General features: G+C 36.8%; 2 protein-coding genes across 2 annotated transcripts; one reads left to right on the plus strand and one right to left on the minus strand.

Moving 5' to 3' along the window:
* Positions 1-619: 619 nt before the first annotated feature.
* Positions 620-838, minus strand: ACRALDRAFT_2083423 (uncharacterized protein; the record flags this gene model as incomplete). Its single annotated transcript, XM_071022443.1, has 1 exon — positions 620-838. A coding segment is annotated over one exon (219 nt), but the record flags the coding sequence as incomplete, so codon positions are not given.
* A 4-nt stretch (positions 839-842) lies between these two features.
* On the plus strand, positions 843-16,177 carry ACRALDRAFT_210309 (uncharacterized protein; the record flags this gene model as incomplete). The annotated part of the gene is made up of 6 exons (XM_071023125.1): positions 843-855; positions 925-958; positions 1,073-1,159; positions 1,256-1,291; positions 6,277-6,292; positions 16,151-16,177. The coding sequence occupies 6 exons, from the start codon at positions 843-845 to the stop codon at positions 16,175-16,177; spliced, it is 213 nt and encodes a 70-aa protein (XP_070871326.1).
* Between the last annotated feature and the right edge of the window lie 1,884 nt (positions 16,178-18,061).

Below are 18,061 nucleotides of genomic sequence, written 5' to 3' on the forward strand. Positions count from 1 at the left end.
AACTATATACTGCTTATTTTGACTTAGATATTATACTTATGATTATTATGATTATTACTTATTACGAGTATAATATCAACCCCCCCCGTAAGCTGACTCTTATATAATAAGTGCAGCTTAGTCAGGTTATATATGTAGTTATATTATAGTGCAGTAATCCTAGTCTATCTAAGACTAGAATATATAAAGGAAAAATTTAAAAAAACCTCTTCTTTTTAATTTAAGGGAAAATTCAAAAACCCTTGTTATTATGATAGTACATTATTCAAAGGAAAGTTCAGAAAAACCTTTGATATCCAGGAAAACCCGAAGGTAAAAAACCTAGTTATTCCCCTTGTAAAGAACTAATAATACCAAGTATTAAAACCTAGTATTTTAATTCTTTAATATTATTATAGGGCTTATCTGGAACGACCGTAAGTCCTACTATTCCGACCGTAACTAGTGGGCCAATAACGTAACGTCCGATCTCCCTAAGTATCACACCTAATTTATATATAGAAGTTAAGTAGGTATATATAATCACCATAGGTACATAGGTACCGCCTGTGTCACTGCCCTTATCTTATCAACCATCACAATTTTCCTAGGTACATAGGTACATAGGTACATAGGCACATAGGTACATAGGTACATAGGTACATAGGTACATAGGTACATAGGTACATAGGTACATAGGTACATAGGTACATAGGTACATAGGTATATAGGTACATAGGTACATAGGTACATAGGTACATAGGTACATAGGGACATAGGTATATAGGTACATAGGTACATAGGTACATAGGTACATAGGTACATAGGTACATAGGGACATAGGTATATACCTTACCGGGAAAATGGGGTTTGAAGGTACAGTTGTAGAACAGCTGTCAATAGCTGCTGAACACTGGTAAACGGTTGCGTTGTTGTGCAACTTAGCAACCACTAGTACAATTGTCTGCCGTTGCACGGCGTTGCAGCAAAAAATACCTTTTTAGATGTCACTCCGTAGTGGGTAATATGGCTTACCCTTTAAGTATGGGGATTCGACGACTGCTTATTAATTATTGGATTCGTAGTGGTGTAGCATGTGTACCCGTAGCTTGTACCTATCCTTAAGTCGTCTGTTCGATCCTTGTGACTGTTGTAATTTTTTGAGCGAATTCTGTAGATTGTAGATTGTAGATTATAGATGTATATTGTACATTGTATATTGTATATTGAAAGCCTCCGAATAAGGAGCCTTGTTTTTTTTTTTTTTTTTTTCTAGTTACAACGGCAGAAAACTCCACAACGGCCAGCAACTGTTGTTCTGATAGTTACTGTAAATTTTTTAGCAACAGTTGCACAACGGCAAACAACTGTATCTTCCCCCCGTATCTTCCCGGTAAGGTAGGTATAACGTACTGGATAGGTACCTAGGTAGGAACCAGGCACATAGGCAGATAAATTCCTTGCTATATTAGCTGAGTTCTTCAGGGGCGAAATGGATGTGTTAATACCTAGGTAGGGAGGTGAGGTGGAAGACGCGAATTGAATAGACGTTGTACCTAGGTACCTAGGTAGGTATACCTATGTTGTAGTAGAGGTATGAAGTAGTTGTACGAAGTGTTTAGCTTCGTACGAAGTAGTTGTACGAAGTAGTTGGACGAAGTATATGCGGTACTTTGCGTTATTACGCAGACCCACTAAGACCCACTAATTACGGTCGGAATAGTAGGACTTACGGTCGTTCCAGATAAGCCCTTATTATAAGGCGACAAATCATACTCAGGCAACGTATCGTCCTTATAACCTAGGTCTATATAACCGCAAAGAGTATTATAAGTCTCTTTTACTAAACCTTTAGTTATTATATCAGCTATATTAAATTTCGTATTTATATATACGATTTTTAGTTTATTATTTTATAGCTATTACCTATAGTAGTGATACTGCCTATCGATATGCTTTACCCGTTTATAAAATTCAGGGTTTTCGGCGAGCTTCTTTATACTCTTACTATCTATTAAGATAGTAGGAATCTCGAGAGTATTATTAGTATTATTATTATTATTATTATTATTATTATTATTATTATTATTATTATTATTATTATTATTATTATTATTATTATTATTATTATTATTATTATTATTATTATTATTATTATTATTATTATTATTATTATTATTATTATTATTATTATTATTATTATTACCTCTTATATTAGAATCTAGACCTAGATTCTATAGTATATCTTTATATAGATTATAAAGATAGATTCCTTCTTTAGAAGCTTCTATAAGAGCCATATATTCGGCCTCTGTTATTAATAAAGCAACGACTTTTTATTTAGTTAAGGTCCAACTAACGGGGTTATTTACTGCCACGCAGTAAATATATCCTAAAGTCGAGGTTCTATCCTCGATTATATCTAAAAAGCTGGCATCAGAATAACCGTAAATACCAAGGTCTTCTTTATCACAGTTATATAAAAGACCGATATTAGGATATATATTTATATAAGCCCAGATTCGATTTAACGTAGTGAAGTGGTCTTACAAGGGATTACTCATATAGCGAGAATACTAGTTAACTACTTAAGTTATATCTGGTCTTAAATACAAGGCTAGATATAATAAAGCCCCGATTTTCTGTTAGTATTTATTTATATTATTAGTTAATACTTATTCAGGATTTAGTACTAGGACCTTCTTATATATACAAGGGGTATCAACCCTTTTCAGACTTCGTTTATTATACCTTTTAAGTATCTTATTAGTATAAGGCAACTAACTTATAGAAAGAGTCTTATTATCTTTATTTATATTTATTATATAGCCTAGAAAGGTATTTATTTCACCCAAGTCTTTGAGTGTAATATCTTTAGACTTCTCCTTAAAGAACTAGTCTAAAGTATCCTTAAAAGGGCATAAAGCCACTATATCGTCAACATGGCATAAAAGAATAGCTTATTCTTCTATTCTTTTAATTTTATTATCTTTATAAAAGGTAAAAAGTCCGTTATCATATTCAGAGACCCGGCAACCTAGTTTAGATAATATCTTAACCAGGTAATTATACCAGAGTCTAGGACTTTATTTCAACCCGTATACGGCTTTATTAAGCTTACAAAGTGTTACATTAGTATTTTCTGAGCTGTCTTCTTTCTCGAAGCCTATAGGTTATATAGCGTATATCAGGGTATCTATATCAGCATGAACGAACGCGTTTTTAACGTCGAACTGTCTGAATTTCTAGCCGCGTAATAAGCCTAGTATTAAAGCTAGTTTATAGCTTTCTAGCCGGCAGGTAGTTGAAAAGGTTTCTAGATAATCAAGACCAAGAACCTGATTAAACCCCTAAATAACCCACCGAGCCTTACATTAAATAGCTTCGCCAGAGCTATTATATTTAATTCTAAAGACCCAACGACCCCCCAGTACATAGTAATCTTCTTTTATTTTATTATAATTATTAGGCGTATTTCTTATATTTATTAAGTCCCAGGTCTTTCTCTTTTCGAGTTCTAATATTTCTGCTACCATCGCGTCTATCTATTTATCTTTATCTAGGCAGTTCATAGTCTATTTATAGGTAGCTGGTTCGTTAATCGAATTTACAGTTAAAAGAAATAGGAAATTTTCTTAAAACTATAGGTTTCTAAGTATAGTATCTTTTATAAGGTATAATACACTATTATCAGTAGATATTAAATCCTTATAGTCCGGTTTTAAAGGTTTTAAAGGTATTGAGACTTCTAGCCTAGTACTTTAGCTACTATTATTATTATTAACAGCTAGAACTTCACAGCCCGCTACCTGCAGACAAAGACTCTTACGTCTATTATTATTATTCCCTTCTTCAGGTTAAATAGACTTAACAAAACGTTTCGAAACGCGCGAAGGAATATTTTATAAAAATTAACCGGTATTTTCACTAAAAGTGATTCCTTTATTATACTTAACGGGTTAATAAGGCCCGCGGTTAGAAACCTGATTATATGCCTGAGTATTAATATAAGGAGGGAGGTTATTATTATTTTCAGGCGTATAGTTATTATTATAGTTATCTACAGAAGAGTAAAGAAACTGATTCTCTAAGACATAAACGTCTCGAAACCAACTAGTCTTTCTAGTTACTAGGTTATAAACCTTATAGTTATAGTCATTAAAACCTATTAAAGCACCTCGAAGTGCCCTTAAAAATAACAAATAATAGAACCCTAAACCCGTATATTATTAATATTAGGTTTCTGACCTTATAAAAGCTTAAAGGGACTCTTATATTCAAGAGCTGAATTAGGTGATCTGTTATATATATAAATAGCTAAGAGCATAGCTTCACCCTAAAGATATCGAGGTAGCCCTAAGTAGAAAAGAAAAGCTCAAACCTTTTCTATTATAGTTCTTATAACTCGTTCAACAGAGCCTTAAGCTTCATGAGTGTACGGTGGCTTTATATTATACTTTACACCTGCAAAAAGGCGTTAAAAAGAGGCGTTATTAAATTCTTTTCCACCGTTAATATCTACTTCTTTAATAAAGAAGTGATATTTATTATTATTATTATTATTATTCTTATTTTCTACCTAAGCTTTCTACTCTTTTATAGCTATTACTACCGTCGTTTTAGACTTATCTAAGAGCAATTATACCCACAGAAACCGGGTAGAACGGTCTAGTATAAATAAAATCCAACGCTTTTTATTATAAGAAAGAGGTTCGATCAGTCCACAAAGATCCATATAAACCTTTTCTAAATATAAAAAGTCTTTGTATTTATTAACTAAATCTTTATTCGTAAGTATAATAGACTTACTCTTCTTACAGGCATTATAGCTCTATATTTCAGTTAACTCTTTATTAGTTATATTATAATCTTTTTTAAGAGTATTAATATAAAGACTTTTTAAGGTAATAGGGTTAATATAACCTATCCTGTTATGCCATAGCGTTATGTTTTCAGTTATAAAGGTAGTCCTTCGACGGTTAGTACGGTCTCTTTATTTATAAAGCTCTTCTTAAGGTTAAAGAGGTTAAAGAGGTTAAGGTTTCTTTATTATATTATTTCTTTATTAAGGTTTAACTAACCCCTTTCTTGTATTTCTTTCTTTATTTCGTTTCTTCAAAACTTATTCTTTAAACCTCTAAAACCTCTTTATTCTAGTTAAGTCTCCTGGCTATTTTTTTAGTATTTTCCTTATATTTATTATATTTATTTTCAGAGACTCAGCCCCCCCGTATAATAGTGCCTATGCTATACCCTAGTATGGCCCGTTATAAAGCAGAGCCGTTATATAAAGAAAGAGAGGCTTTTTATTATTAAATAATAAGAGCTTTTTATTTCTAGTAAGACCGCGAGCTTCACTATTAAAATAAGAGAGACTAATAATATTCGTGCCTATTTCCGGTATATAAAGACACTCTTTTAAAAGCAGAAGCTTCCTAGTGTCCCGGAATTTTATTACGCAGTCTCCTTCACCTTCTATTTTTATTTCTTTTACCTAACCCTAATAAACGGTTCTTTCTTTTATATTATAAGTAGAAAAGAGTCTTTTATTTATTATTATATGCGCCGTAGCCCCGCTATTAACACAGAAATTCAGATTAAGCTTAATACTATTTTCTGCTTATATTTTATAGATCTTTTCTACTAACTAGTTAATATTAAGGTTAGTATTATTATTATTATCTTTATTATTAATTCCAGAACTGCCCTATTACTTCCGGACAGAGACGTCTTAAACAGTCTTTTGTTCAGCCATTTTTAAGTAACAGAACGATATTTTTTATTATTTATTTAAGTTAGAATTAACTAAGTTATTTAATAATTTATTTTTATTATTTTCTTTATTACTTTTTCCTTTTTCTTTATTACGTTATCGATAAAGAATAGAAACAAAGAATACTAAGCTAAAAGTCTGATTCTGATTAGCCTAGCTTCGAAAAGTAGGTCTAAAAGTGGGTCTAAACGGTAAAGCTATTTATAGATCTCGCGGTATAAAGAAAAGTGATACTCGTATAAAGCGAATAACAGGATTTCTATGGGCGGACTTTTTACTAAAAGCTTATATACCACGTTACGGTATTCTATTATTACAGGCAGCGCGGTAGGTTAAGTGGCTTAATTAATATAGCTATTATTCGTGGAGCTATAATAACCATAAAAGCAGCTACGTTCAATTCATATATTCGTTATTTTTCTTCTTTTTCAAAAAGCCTTTTATAAAACAAAGGAACAGTATATCCGATCATAACAAAGAGTCTTATTCCGATCGTATAGTTCTTCCGGAACAGGAACAAAGAGCTTGGCGCAGCTCTTAGTAACCGTATTAGAAAGAACAAAAAGCTATAAACCGTGGTATCGGAATAAACGGTTCGAACCGATTAGCTGTCTTCGGGAGATAAAGGGATTTCGTATAGTCGGAGACAAGGATCTACGACCAGGGGAGGATAAAGGGATAGCCTAAAAAGGCAGGTAGGAGTCTTTTTAGTATTTTTACGTGGCCTAAAAAGGCGGGAGTCTTTTTAGTATTTCGAGTAGAATAAAAGGGTAGAAAAGAGTGGATTTCCTTTTTTACTAACCCGGGCTTATAATCTTTTAATGAATTAGGCTACGAGTAGTAGGCTGTATACGCGGAAGAGAGGAATTAAGCAAATAGCTATTAAATTCGTAGATCCGTAGGATTACTGCTTATTACGTGAACGCGTAGGTTATATATAAAGAGCTGACTTCTGGGATTTCTTCCTGGATACGGGGCTAGCAAAAGACCCTGGAAGATTAGGTGGCGACTGTTACGTTAATAGCCTACGCGACGGTTATCACGCCACGTTATTAGCTTAAGTAATAACCGAGATATCGTATTTACGATACCTAATATATATATATACTATATATTATAAGCCAAGTATATATACACGTATAATACGTATAGTATTATAGTATAGGTTAAGCTGGTTATAAAGTAGACGTCTAGTTATATAGCTATAACTATATACTGTTTACTTTGACTTAGATATTATACTTATGATTATTATGATTATTACTTATTACGAGTATAATATCAACAGGCTTTACCGTCATTCTAACCTTTATTTAATCCTTACTGCCTTTCTTATAACTCTTTTTCTTTTTATAACGTTCGCGTAGTCCGGTATTAACTTTAAGCGGGCTATACTTCTCTTCGTAGCGGTCTAGGGCGCTTAATTCTTATAGGGACTCTATCGGTTCCTAAGATATCTAGGCGTATCCTTCCTACTTTATTAACGCCTCCCTCCTTACGCCTCTACCTACCTTCCTATTCCTAGCATATAAGATTTCCTCTACTATTTATTCGTCTTCTTCGAGACTATACCGAATTAGTCCGGGTTAGAGGTCGTATAGGATTTAACTAGGAAGCGGGTCTTTGCTCGTATATCGTAGGAGGTCTATATAAAACCTCGGGTATACGTTTAAAGGCACGTCTAGCTCTATAACGTGCGGGTTAATAACCTTAGTAACCCTATACTTCTAGTATAGCTAGCTTAACTTACGCGACGGTTATAGGGTAGAGTAGTCTGTAAGTAAGAGCTATATAAGGTCGCCTTTACGAAGGCGTTTAGCGGAGATATAACGTTTATTCGCTCACTCTTCCTATTATAGCTATATAGCCGTTATTAAGGCTTAGGCGAACTCTATAGCTTCTTAGAGGCGGCGGAGAAGGTTATAGGCTACGAACTCCCGAGTATCGCTGCTTAGTTCCTTATAGATCTAGATCGGGTCGATATAGTATCCGTGTTTAAGGAAGAATAGACTTAGCTTAGTAGTAAAGCTCTCCTGGTTATTTAACGCTAGTTAGGTAGCGGGTAGTAACTTATCCTAATCGTCCTGGGCGTAGTAAACGAAGGCTTAGAGGTACGCCTATACTTCTTAGTTCGCTTACTTAGTGGCTTTATCGGTCTAGGGGTAGTAAGCTATACTTAATCGCTATTCGATCCTAGCTAATTTATAGAAGTATCGCTAAAAGCGATTTATCTAGTTAGAACCGTTATTATTTACGATTAAATAAGGTATACCGTAGAACCGAAAATAATAGTATAGGAACCGTTTAGTATAAGCTTCCGCCTTTATAAAGTCTATCGCTTTAAGGGTAATAGCCTTTATAAGTCGATCGGTTATAACCTATAGGTATCTATACTTCTTCTCCTTAGCGGGAGGCAGATCCGTTATAAAGTCTATTAATAAGTCGCTCCTTATTCGTTTAGGAATCGGGAGTGGTTTTAAGAGTTCTTATTAAGTATTCCTCCACCTATAGCTCTAGTTATAAACGGTATAGTTACGTATAAACCTACGTATATCTCGGTTTATTCCCGGCTAAAAGAAGCGTCTCGTTATAAGAGTAATTATATTATCCGCCCCGGATAGCCCTTAATCGTAGAGTTGTGTATAGATTAGATACTCGTGTTCCTAATATACTCCCTTTTTAAGCTCCTGGCACCTATAAGCGATCTCGGAATATAAATAATCCTTATAAGGTGGTTCCGTATTCGGTAATCTAGGCTCGAAAACCTAATAAAGGGGGGAACTATCGATCGCCTTTAGATACGGCTTATATAGCTTAGCGATACTAATTATCTTCTTCTACTATAGCGTCCTATAGCTATTATAATTCGTTATCGGCTTCGAAGACTTATAGGTGTTCGCGAAGGAGGCGGATTCTTAGGGGGATTAAGGTCTCCGGGATTAGCTATATATATCGTGCTTATTCCTGTTTATCAGAGAAGTCCTTTAGTTCGTCTTATTCTTTTCGCGAGAGAATATCGGCGGTATAGTTATCGGCGCCCTTACGGTATTCTAGTATAAAGTTAAACTAGGCGAGCTTACCGGCCTATCGGCATCTTCTTTATTATAAAATACTCTAAGGCCTTATAGTCGGATAGGATCGTAAAGCGACTATAACTTAGGAGCTTAGCTCTTTAGTACGTTACGTAACTTATAATCGCTAATATCTCTTTATTCTAAATAGGGTAGTTATACTTAGCTCCGGTAAGTCGCCGCGAATAATAGGCGATTATATAATAACGTCCCTATTCGTTTTCTTAAACTAATACGCCGCCTAACGCGAATCCCGAGTAATCGGTTTCTACGAAGGTCTTATTACTTAAGACCTATTACTATAGGATCGGTTCTTCTTAGAACCTCTTCTTAACCTCCTCGAAGGCCGCTTATTCGTTAGGACCCTAGGAGAACGCTTAGTCCTTCTTTATTAGTCTCGTTAATATAGCCGTGATATAAGCGAAGTTCTTTATAAATATACGGTAATAGTTTATAAAGCCTAGGAAGCTTTAGACTCCTTTTACTAAGGTCGGGGCTTCCTACTCTCGGATCGCCTTTAGTTTATCGGGGTTATATAAAACACCCTAACCGGCGGTGACTATAAACCCTAGGTACTTTATAGTCTTCACGCTAAACTCGTACTTCGCTAGGTTAAGCGTTAATCCTATATCGCTTAGCGATTATAATACCAGGTTAACCTTCTTCTTATAATCGCGCAGGGATCCGCTTAAGTAAATCAGGATATCGTCGATATATATAGTAACAAAGTCGTTAAGCTTACGCTATAGCGTCTTATTAATATATTATTAAAAGGATATAGGGGCGCCGCTAAGTCGGAAGGGGTATACTAACTATTTAAATAAGCTAAATCGGGTTTAAAACGCTATCTTCGCTTTATAGCTAGCGGCTATTCGGATCTTATAGAATATAATAACTATATCGAGTTTCGTAAACTACTTAGCCCGCTTTAGGTTTCGGAGTATCTTTATACTTAATAGGAGAGGATAGCGGTCTTTCTAGGTAATTGTATTTAGGGCACGGTAGTTATAATAAAATCGTAGCCCTCCTCCTAGCTTCTTTATAAATAAAACCGGAGCTTTAGCGGCGGAGCTACTAGCTTATATAAACCCCTTATCGATTAGGTTAGTAAGGGTTTTCCGTAAGACTAATAGTTCTTCTCTGGATATATTATAAAAAGGGCCCTAGGGTAATTCTAGTTCCTTACCGTTAGGCCCTTATATAAGGTTTACTTTATAGTTAACTCTAGGTTAGTAAGGGGGAAAGCGGCTCGCTTATAAGTCGGAGAATAGGTCCGGGAATTATCGTAATATCTCCTTAGTGATATACTTCCGGGGGTTAACTAAAGACTTACCTCGAAGGGCCTTATCGATATCTTTAATACTAACTACGTAAAGCGTAAGTTCCTCTTTATTAAACCGTTATTTCCTTTATAATCGGCGTATAATACCAGCGAATACCGACCTAGTTATTACTTAAGCTCCATAGATAGCTCTAATATTATCGGGTTCTTTTTTACCCTAGAGTCGGATATCTATCCGAGCCACTCCGTGGTAAAGGTAACGTCTCTTCGCGTAATAGGTAATATCGTTATATTCTATCTATAGTTTCCCTAGGAACACATCGTGATCTAATCCTGGTATTATATAAAAGAATAATCGTTATATATATCCACCGATCTTAAGATTATATACGGCGATACCGGAACTCCTAGTACACCCTATAGTGTCGGAGAACCCCGAGAAGGGTCTTCTAGTCTTATCGACTAATAGGAGGCGGAGGGACTTTATAAGATGTTTACTTATAGCTACGTAATAGTCGTATCTAGTATCTATAAGAGTAATAATTAACCTCTTATTAATCCACGCTTATATAAGAGCTAAATAACTACTACGCGACTATAATATAAACTCCTTTTAATCCCTTTATTCCTTTATAGTAGGCTCTAGTACCCGTTTTCGTACTAAAGCTATTCTTTTTCCGAGTCTTTATTATTATCCGTGACTCCTATATAGATCGTCTTATTATCCGAGGCCGCTAAGACCTTTGCTATACGGTTCTCCTTATAATCCCTAGCGTCCTTTTTCTTTAAGCGATATGTCTTATTAAGGTATCCCTTCTTTCTATAGTTATAGCACTCTCTTATCTCTTTCTTCTCGGTCTATACTTGGTTAACTCCTCCTATCTTTATATTACTATTATAATTATAAGCGTAACTATTATTATTATTATAATTACGCGGCGCTTAGCCGAACTATGCCTTATAGCGAGGGCTTCGAGTCTCTAAGCGATACTTTATATTTCGGTTACCTAGGCGTAGTAGTTATTCGGTAGTTTCGTGATAATAAGGGCGGTATAGAGGCGACTACTAAGAGCTCCCTCTAGGAATATAATCTTCGTAGTATTATCCTATTAACCTCTATTAGCGATAATAAGCTATTATTCGAAACCGGGTATAAAGCTTCCGAACGTTTAGTCTTCGCACTAGCATAACGTTCTTAGGGCGTTAGCCGCGCGAGGTTATTTATTAACGTCTTTATATATACGGTTAAGGTAATTAAGGAAGTCTTCGGGGTCGTATTAACCGTCGGTTCCGCCTATAGCCTAGAAGGAGGCGATAACGCGGCGGGGAGCTTTATATAAATAGGCGTTAATAAAATACCACTTCTTGCGAGGGCTCTAGAAGAGATATTAATCGAGTAGGAGCTTTTCGCGAATCTTAGATAACCAGCTCGCGTACTCTAAGCGTTTACCGTTAAACTTCTATAATAATAGAAATGCTTTAGTCCTAAGGTTTGAAACGGGCGTTATATTAGGTATAGGCGTCGGGACGGGCGGCTAGGAGCCCTATATAATCTTTTCCGACGGTATAGCGAGATAAGACGTAGCTATACGTTATTAGTTTTATATCGCTTATAGTAGCTAATTAATAGTATTCTGTTATTCTTAGATCTAGGTGGTTAAGGTTACGACCTAAGTCTATAAAGGGTTAATAATCTCTCTCCTCTACTCCGTAGCTTTAGGCGACTCGCCTACTAGGCGTGACGGAGCGCCGGGAGATGGATTAAAGTGATAGTCTATCTTTATTAGCGTAGCGTATGGGTTTCGCTAAGCTTTAGATATATAAGCGGCTAGTTATAAGTTATTTATAGAGTAAGGCCGAATAATTAAACTATCTAAAGCTAAGGAGATAAGAAGGAAAAGGGGAAAACTCTATAAGTGCTTACGACCTTAATATAATATCGTGGCGACCTACTAGGAATATACTATAATTAGGTAGAAGATCCGGTGGTCTACCGGATTATCTCTACAGGGTTAACCCGTAACAAGGGTAATATATAATATTAAAGGGCGTGGGGCTTATACGCTTATCGCGGTGGCTTATAGTATCGGCTTAAAGACTTTCCGGGTTAGAGAATAGTGTATAGTTATTAGGCGTTAGGGTATAGTCGGGCGTTCCTTTAAAAGGTTTAGTATACTTTAGTAAACGGCTTTCCGCTATATCTTCGGGGAAACTTCTAACCGGCTATTTAACTATACTTATAGCGGGGCGGATTAAAAGCGATTCCGATCCTTTAGCCTTAATCTTTAGTTCTATTAGCGGAGAATCATAGCTAGCGGTAAAGGGGGCTAGCTCCTTTCCCTTTATTACGCTGCTACGGGGTATAACTATAGACTTATAAAGGTCGATATACTCAGGCTCCTTCTTTAGCTAATTATAGAATACCTTTATAAAAGAGTTATAATAGGTAACCCACTTAGTAGGATAGGTTAGCTAAAGAGGCAGGGCAGCTTTCGAGACTCTTCCTCTAGAGGTCGTGGTATAGCTAGCTCTGCTAGTGCTAGGGAGGTTCCCTGCTCGCTTAGCTATAAAGAGGAGTAGCCGATATTCGGGTAAAAGAACCTTTTTAGCTATATCTAGATAGGCGTTTGCGATTACGGCGAGGGGATATACGCCTTTTAGATCCCTTAGCGTAGGGGGAGAGTCTAAGAGAACGGGGTAAGGAGGGTCGGTTATTATTAAGCGGGTTCCACGATAATACTATTAGGTGTTTAATAGGACGTTTTTAATACGGGCCCGTCGAATAAGTAGTACTCGTAGACTCTTAGACTTATCGCTTACTCGCCTAGTCCTAATAAAGGGGAGGCGATTTACTTAGTGGACTACGGGTAACCGGTACCGTTTTAGCTATATATCCGCTTAGGGCGCCATATATAGCTATTTAACTAAATAGGGTTTTAGTATATAGACCTTTATATATTATGCTAGAGGGCTAGTAAGCGTAGTAAGGGGTGTATAGGTAAATAGTTCCTTATCGGCGCTATTAGGCTATAACTTAATAGTCGCTACTCGTCGCTTAGTCCTATTTAAGGGGAGGCACTTTATTAACGACGGATAGTTACGTAAGCTAGGATCGTGTAACTAGAATAGTCTATACGGTCGTTTAATAGGAGCGGTACGCGAACCTCGCTAAGATCGAATAATCTTATTCTAGTTACTACTATTTAATATGCACTAACCGTATATATCTCTAGCTAGCCAGTATTATAGGACCTATAAGAGGATGTAAGTTAGGTAACCTTAGGGTATAGTAAATAATATATAAATAGGATGCCTTATCTAAGGAGAGGGCGAGGTTCCGGCTATATATATCTACGGGGGAACGTCGGGCTATCTAACGCTAGGCGCTATACTAGGTATAGTGCTAGGACGGTGCTGGCACCGGTCTAGCGCCATACTGGTTTAGTGCTAGTATAGGGCTAGCACTAATCCAGCGCTATACGGGTTTAGTGCCCGTATAGTACTGGCACTAATCTGGAGCTATATGGTTTTAGGTCCTAGTATAGTGCCGGATAATAGTGCGTAGCAGCTTACCTATCTAATATTTACTAGTCGAAGGACTAGGTCCTATAAGACTTATTTAACTCTTATTTTAGGAACGGCAAGGACGGCTAAGGATTCCCCTTCGCCGGCTACCTTAGAGCTATCTCCCTTTTTAGGGATAAGAATAGGATTAAGACCTAACTATAAGCTATCGGTCTAGCCTTCGCCGACTAGAAGAATAATAATAGCGGTACTATTACCCAATATAGGCGAGAAGCCACGTAAAAGGGTTACGATTACTCTAAAGATAGAGGGACTAACTAAACGATCTTTACTCTAAATAATATCGCTAACCGTATAGTGGACGAGGAAGAAGCTAAAGATATAGTGCTTAATTATCCGTAGCCCTAATTCCTATTAGATTATAGCCGTATTATCTCGTAATAGACCTAAGCCGAATAGAGCTTCGAGTAATATCTTATAATAGCCAGGTATAATGCCCTATAAGGCCTTAACAGGTAGTTTCTCTAGGGCAACGCCTCCAGGGCAACGCCTAGCACCGCGACCGCCACAGGTTCGCCTATGCTAAGGCCCTCTGCTATTATAAACCCCTGCTAGTAAACCACTAACCCGCGCGTTACTAGTTTCGATAAGTATTAGTATTATACTTATAATAAGTAATAATCATAATAATAATAAGTATAATATCTAAGTCAAAATAAACAGTATATGGTTATAGCTATATGACTAGACGTCTACTTTATAACCAGCTTAACCTATACTATAATACTATATGTATTATACGTGTATATATACTTGGCTTATGATATATATTATATAAATACACTGGGTATCGTAAATACGATATCTTAGTTATTCCTTAAGGTAATAACGTGCTGTGATAACCGTCGCGTAGGCTGTTAACGTAACAGTCGCCACGCAATCTTTCAGGGTCTTTTGCCAGCCCCGGATCCAGGAAGAAATCCCAGAAATCAGTTCTTTACACATAATATCAATATTATTATACGCAGCTTCAAGCTCGCGCAACAAGCAGTAATCCTACGGATCTACGAATTCAACAGCTATTTGCTTGATTTTCCTCTCTTCCGCGCGTACAGCCTACTACTCGTAGCCTATTTCATCAAAAATGAGAATTTAGTTAAGATAATTACTTAGGTAAATAAGCTTGGTTTAGAAATAATTGCTATTATCCGGTATTTTAAGGATAGCACGATAGATTAGGCGAGCTTCCTGTTGGCTATAATGATATTCTACGATGCGCTCTAGACCTAAGCTAAAGTAATTAAAGCTTAGCTAAAAAGCATAGCTATATAAAATATACCACTAATCCGGTCGGTAATAGACGCACTTACTAACACGTCGATGAGTTAAAACTCGCCGGCGGCCGCCACTATAAGCGCTAACTAGCTTACACTATTATATATAACCGGGATTAAACGGCCTATAGCGGATAACTCTAACCTGCCTATTACTAAGCGTTTATTCTCGTAACGTATAGGCGAAAATAAGGTCTAGGTATCAGGGGGTTTCCGTGTAAAGAGTAAAGAGACGTTATAAGATAATAAGATAATTAAAAGGGTAATATAAACTAATAGGTTAAATTAAGACTTAAATTATTCGCTAAACCTCTAAGTTAGGAGTTTACCTTTATCCACCCCTTTTATAGATAACCAGAGCCCCTTCCCCGGGAATCTTATAGAATCCCCTTAAAAGCATTCTTAGGACCACGATCTATCCGCCGGTGGTCTTCCTTATTATACTATACTAGGTCGGCCCGGATAATACTAGTCCCGGGGCCGACTCGACTATCTATCCCCGAATACCGCGCCCTATCTAATCCCCTTCGTGACTATTAAGATATATTATTTCCTCCTATTTAGGCTATCCCTAACTTTAATAAATTATACCCGTGATATCACGCCCCCTCCTCCGGTGCTTATATCCCTAGGAGTAATATAGTTAACCGGGTACCCTTATAAGGACCCTTTCCTATCTAACCTATATCCTCTGGATATAGCTCCGGAAAAGACGACTCGGCCCGGGATAGTACCCGACCACGAATAGCCCTAAATTAGCCTATACTAGGCTTCTGGCTTATAAGCTATTATTTAGAGACTGGATATTCCGACTATACCACTTGGATATTCCGACTATAGTTCCTGTGGACCCACCTTTCGAACCAATCAAATTTAGTTTCTGGACCACGCACAAAGTAATCTACCACATTAATTTAACCTATTAATTCAACCCATCAAGATATCGTCAATCAATAACATCAATCAACAACGTCAATCAACAACGTCAATCAACAACGTCAATCAATAACGTCAATTAACAACGTTAATTAATAACGCGATAGCGCTTCACGATCACATAAAGGAAGGACTCGCGCCTATAAGCCCACCGATTAGGAGCTTAAAGAGCTTCTAACGGGTGGTGGCTCGGCAGGAGGAGGTGGCATAAGGCTCGTAACAACAATAACAACAACAACAACAACAATAGCAGCAGCAGCAGCAGCAGCAGCATTAGGTTAGATACATAAATCGGAAAGTATAAGGAACTGGATTCTATAAAGAGGCCTTAATTGGTGGCAAACAGCTATAAAATAGAACCATCGGTCTTAATTAATATTATCCGAATTATTATAGCCACTGCCTTTAATTGACCCGAGGGATCAAATTAATCTAACTCAAAAGACTGTTCGGGCGATTGAACGATTAATGATCGTACTTGGTATTCGTAGGTATGTGTGGTATTCCGAAAGAGGAAAAAGGTGGGTCTATGTCAGAACTATAGTCGGAATATCCAAGTGGTATAGTCGGAATATCCAGTCTCATTATTTATATCCAGGTTATAGCTATCCTATTATACGGCCTTTTATAAATAACTTACTAAAGCCAGAGCTAAATATAAATATAAAGATTAATCTCCCCTAAACCTCTAAACCATTATAATTAAGCCTAAATAAAGCTTTATAGGTCCTTTAACGCTTCGCCTTTAAGCTATCGTTAAAGGCCTCGGGAATAATCTACAAATAATCGTATCGCCTAGCTAAATATAAAGCCTATAGACTTAAAGGAGTATACGCAACGCTTGATTATTATCTAAATAATAAACTATAGGTACGCTCCTAATACGGCAGGCACACCTAGATCGTAGAGTAGGCAGAAGTAATTATATAGGCTCTACTCGGGGTCCGGTGACTATCGTAGAATATATCCTAGCTAGTCCTCCTAGCTTATTATTATTTTCTTCTCTTCTCCTCCTTACCTATTTAAGTAATTATAATAATAGCTTCTCCCTAAAGCTTTATCTATTAGTCTTTTATTATCGTTATATTATAGTAACTTATAAGGTCTTATCTTAGTGGTTTATCTCGAGTTCTTTAAGGGTCTTCTTACCGTGTTACGCGAGGTTCCCGGCGGTCCCTTGGCCCTAGTGGTTCTAATATCTAGGAGTAGCTTATCATAAGTATCTATCACTTAACTAATAACGATTATCTATAATAATATACCTTAATTCCTTATAAAATAATAATATAAGTGATTATCGTCTATACTTCCTAAGCTTAACTAACCCCTGCGTTCTAGCATAGCCCCTTAGAAGCGTTGGTTACGTGCGGCTAATAAGTTAGCTTATTAGCTGAAGTCTGCCGATAACTCCCCTACTAAAAAGTCCGTTACTTCTATAAAAAACGGTAAGAAGGCCGGCGGTGGCCTTAATACCGCTATTAATAAGTCCCCCGTCGCTAAGGATAGCGTCGTTAAAAAGACTACTAAGAAAGGTGGTACTAATAACGGGTTAACTATACCCGGTACGGCGTCTAAGGCGCCTACTAAAGTAAAGGGGCCGGCCGCGCCTAGTACGGAGTCACTTATAACTCCTACTAAAGCGCGCCTAAATAATAAAGGGTCCGCCGTGCCTAGCGTGGTGTCTAAGATACCCGTTATAATAAAGAGGTTAGCTGTACCTAGTCTAAGGTCGCTTATAACTCCTATTAAAGCGAGGGGCCTAGCCCTCCTTAATAAGGAGACATTTACGGTTCCTAACCCCTAGGTTAGTAAGGTCCTTACCTATTTCTTTCTAGTAATTAGGTCGGACGATAGTTCGCCCGGTAGCTAGTCCGCCGGTAACTAAAGGACTCCGACTCTAGCTTTAATAGACTATAATAGCGATAACGACGATATCGATAATAGTATCGTGGACTATAAAGGGGATATAACTATATCGGGTAGCGCCGATAGTATCCTCTTTATTAGTAGTAATAAAAGTAAAGATAATAACTTCGTCCTTAGTAAAGGTAAGAGCTTCCTAGGTAATAATATCTTCGGTAATAATAATATTACCGATAAGGGTCCGGGGGCTAACGGGGCCGATGGCGACGCTACGCCTTCTAATAATAACACTCTATTA

Source organism: Sodiomyces alcalophilus (assembly GCF_042370955.1).
Source record: "Sodiomyces alcalophilus JCM 7366 unplaced genomic scaffold ACRALscaffold_9, whole genome shotgun sequence".
Lineage (NCBI taxonomy): Eukaryota > Fungi > Ascomycota > Sordariomycetes > Glomerellales > Plectosphaerellaceae > Sodiomyces > Sodiomyces alcalophilus.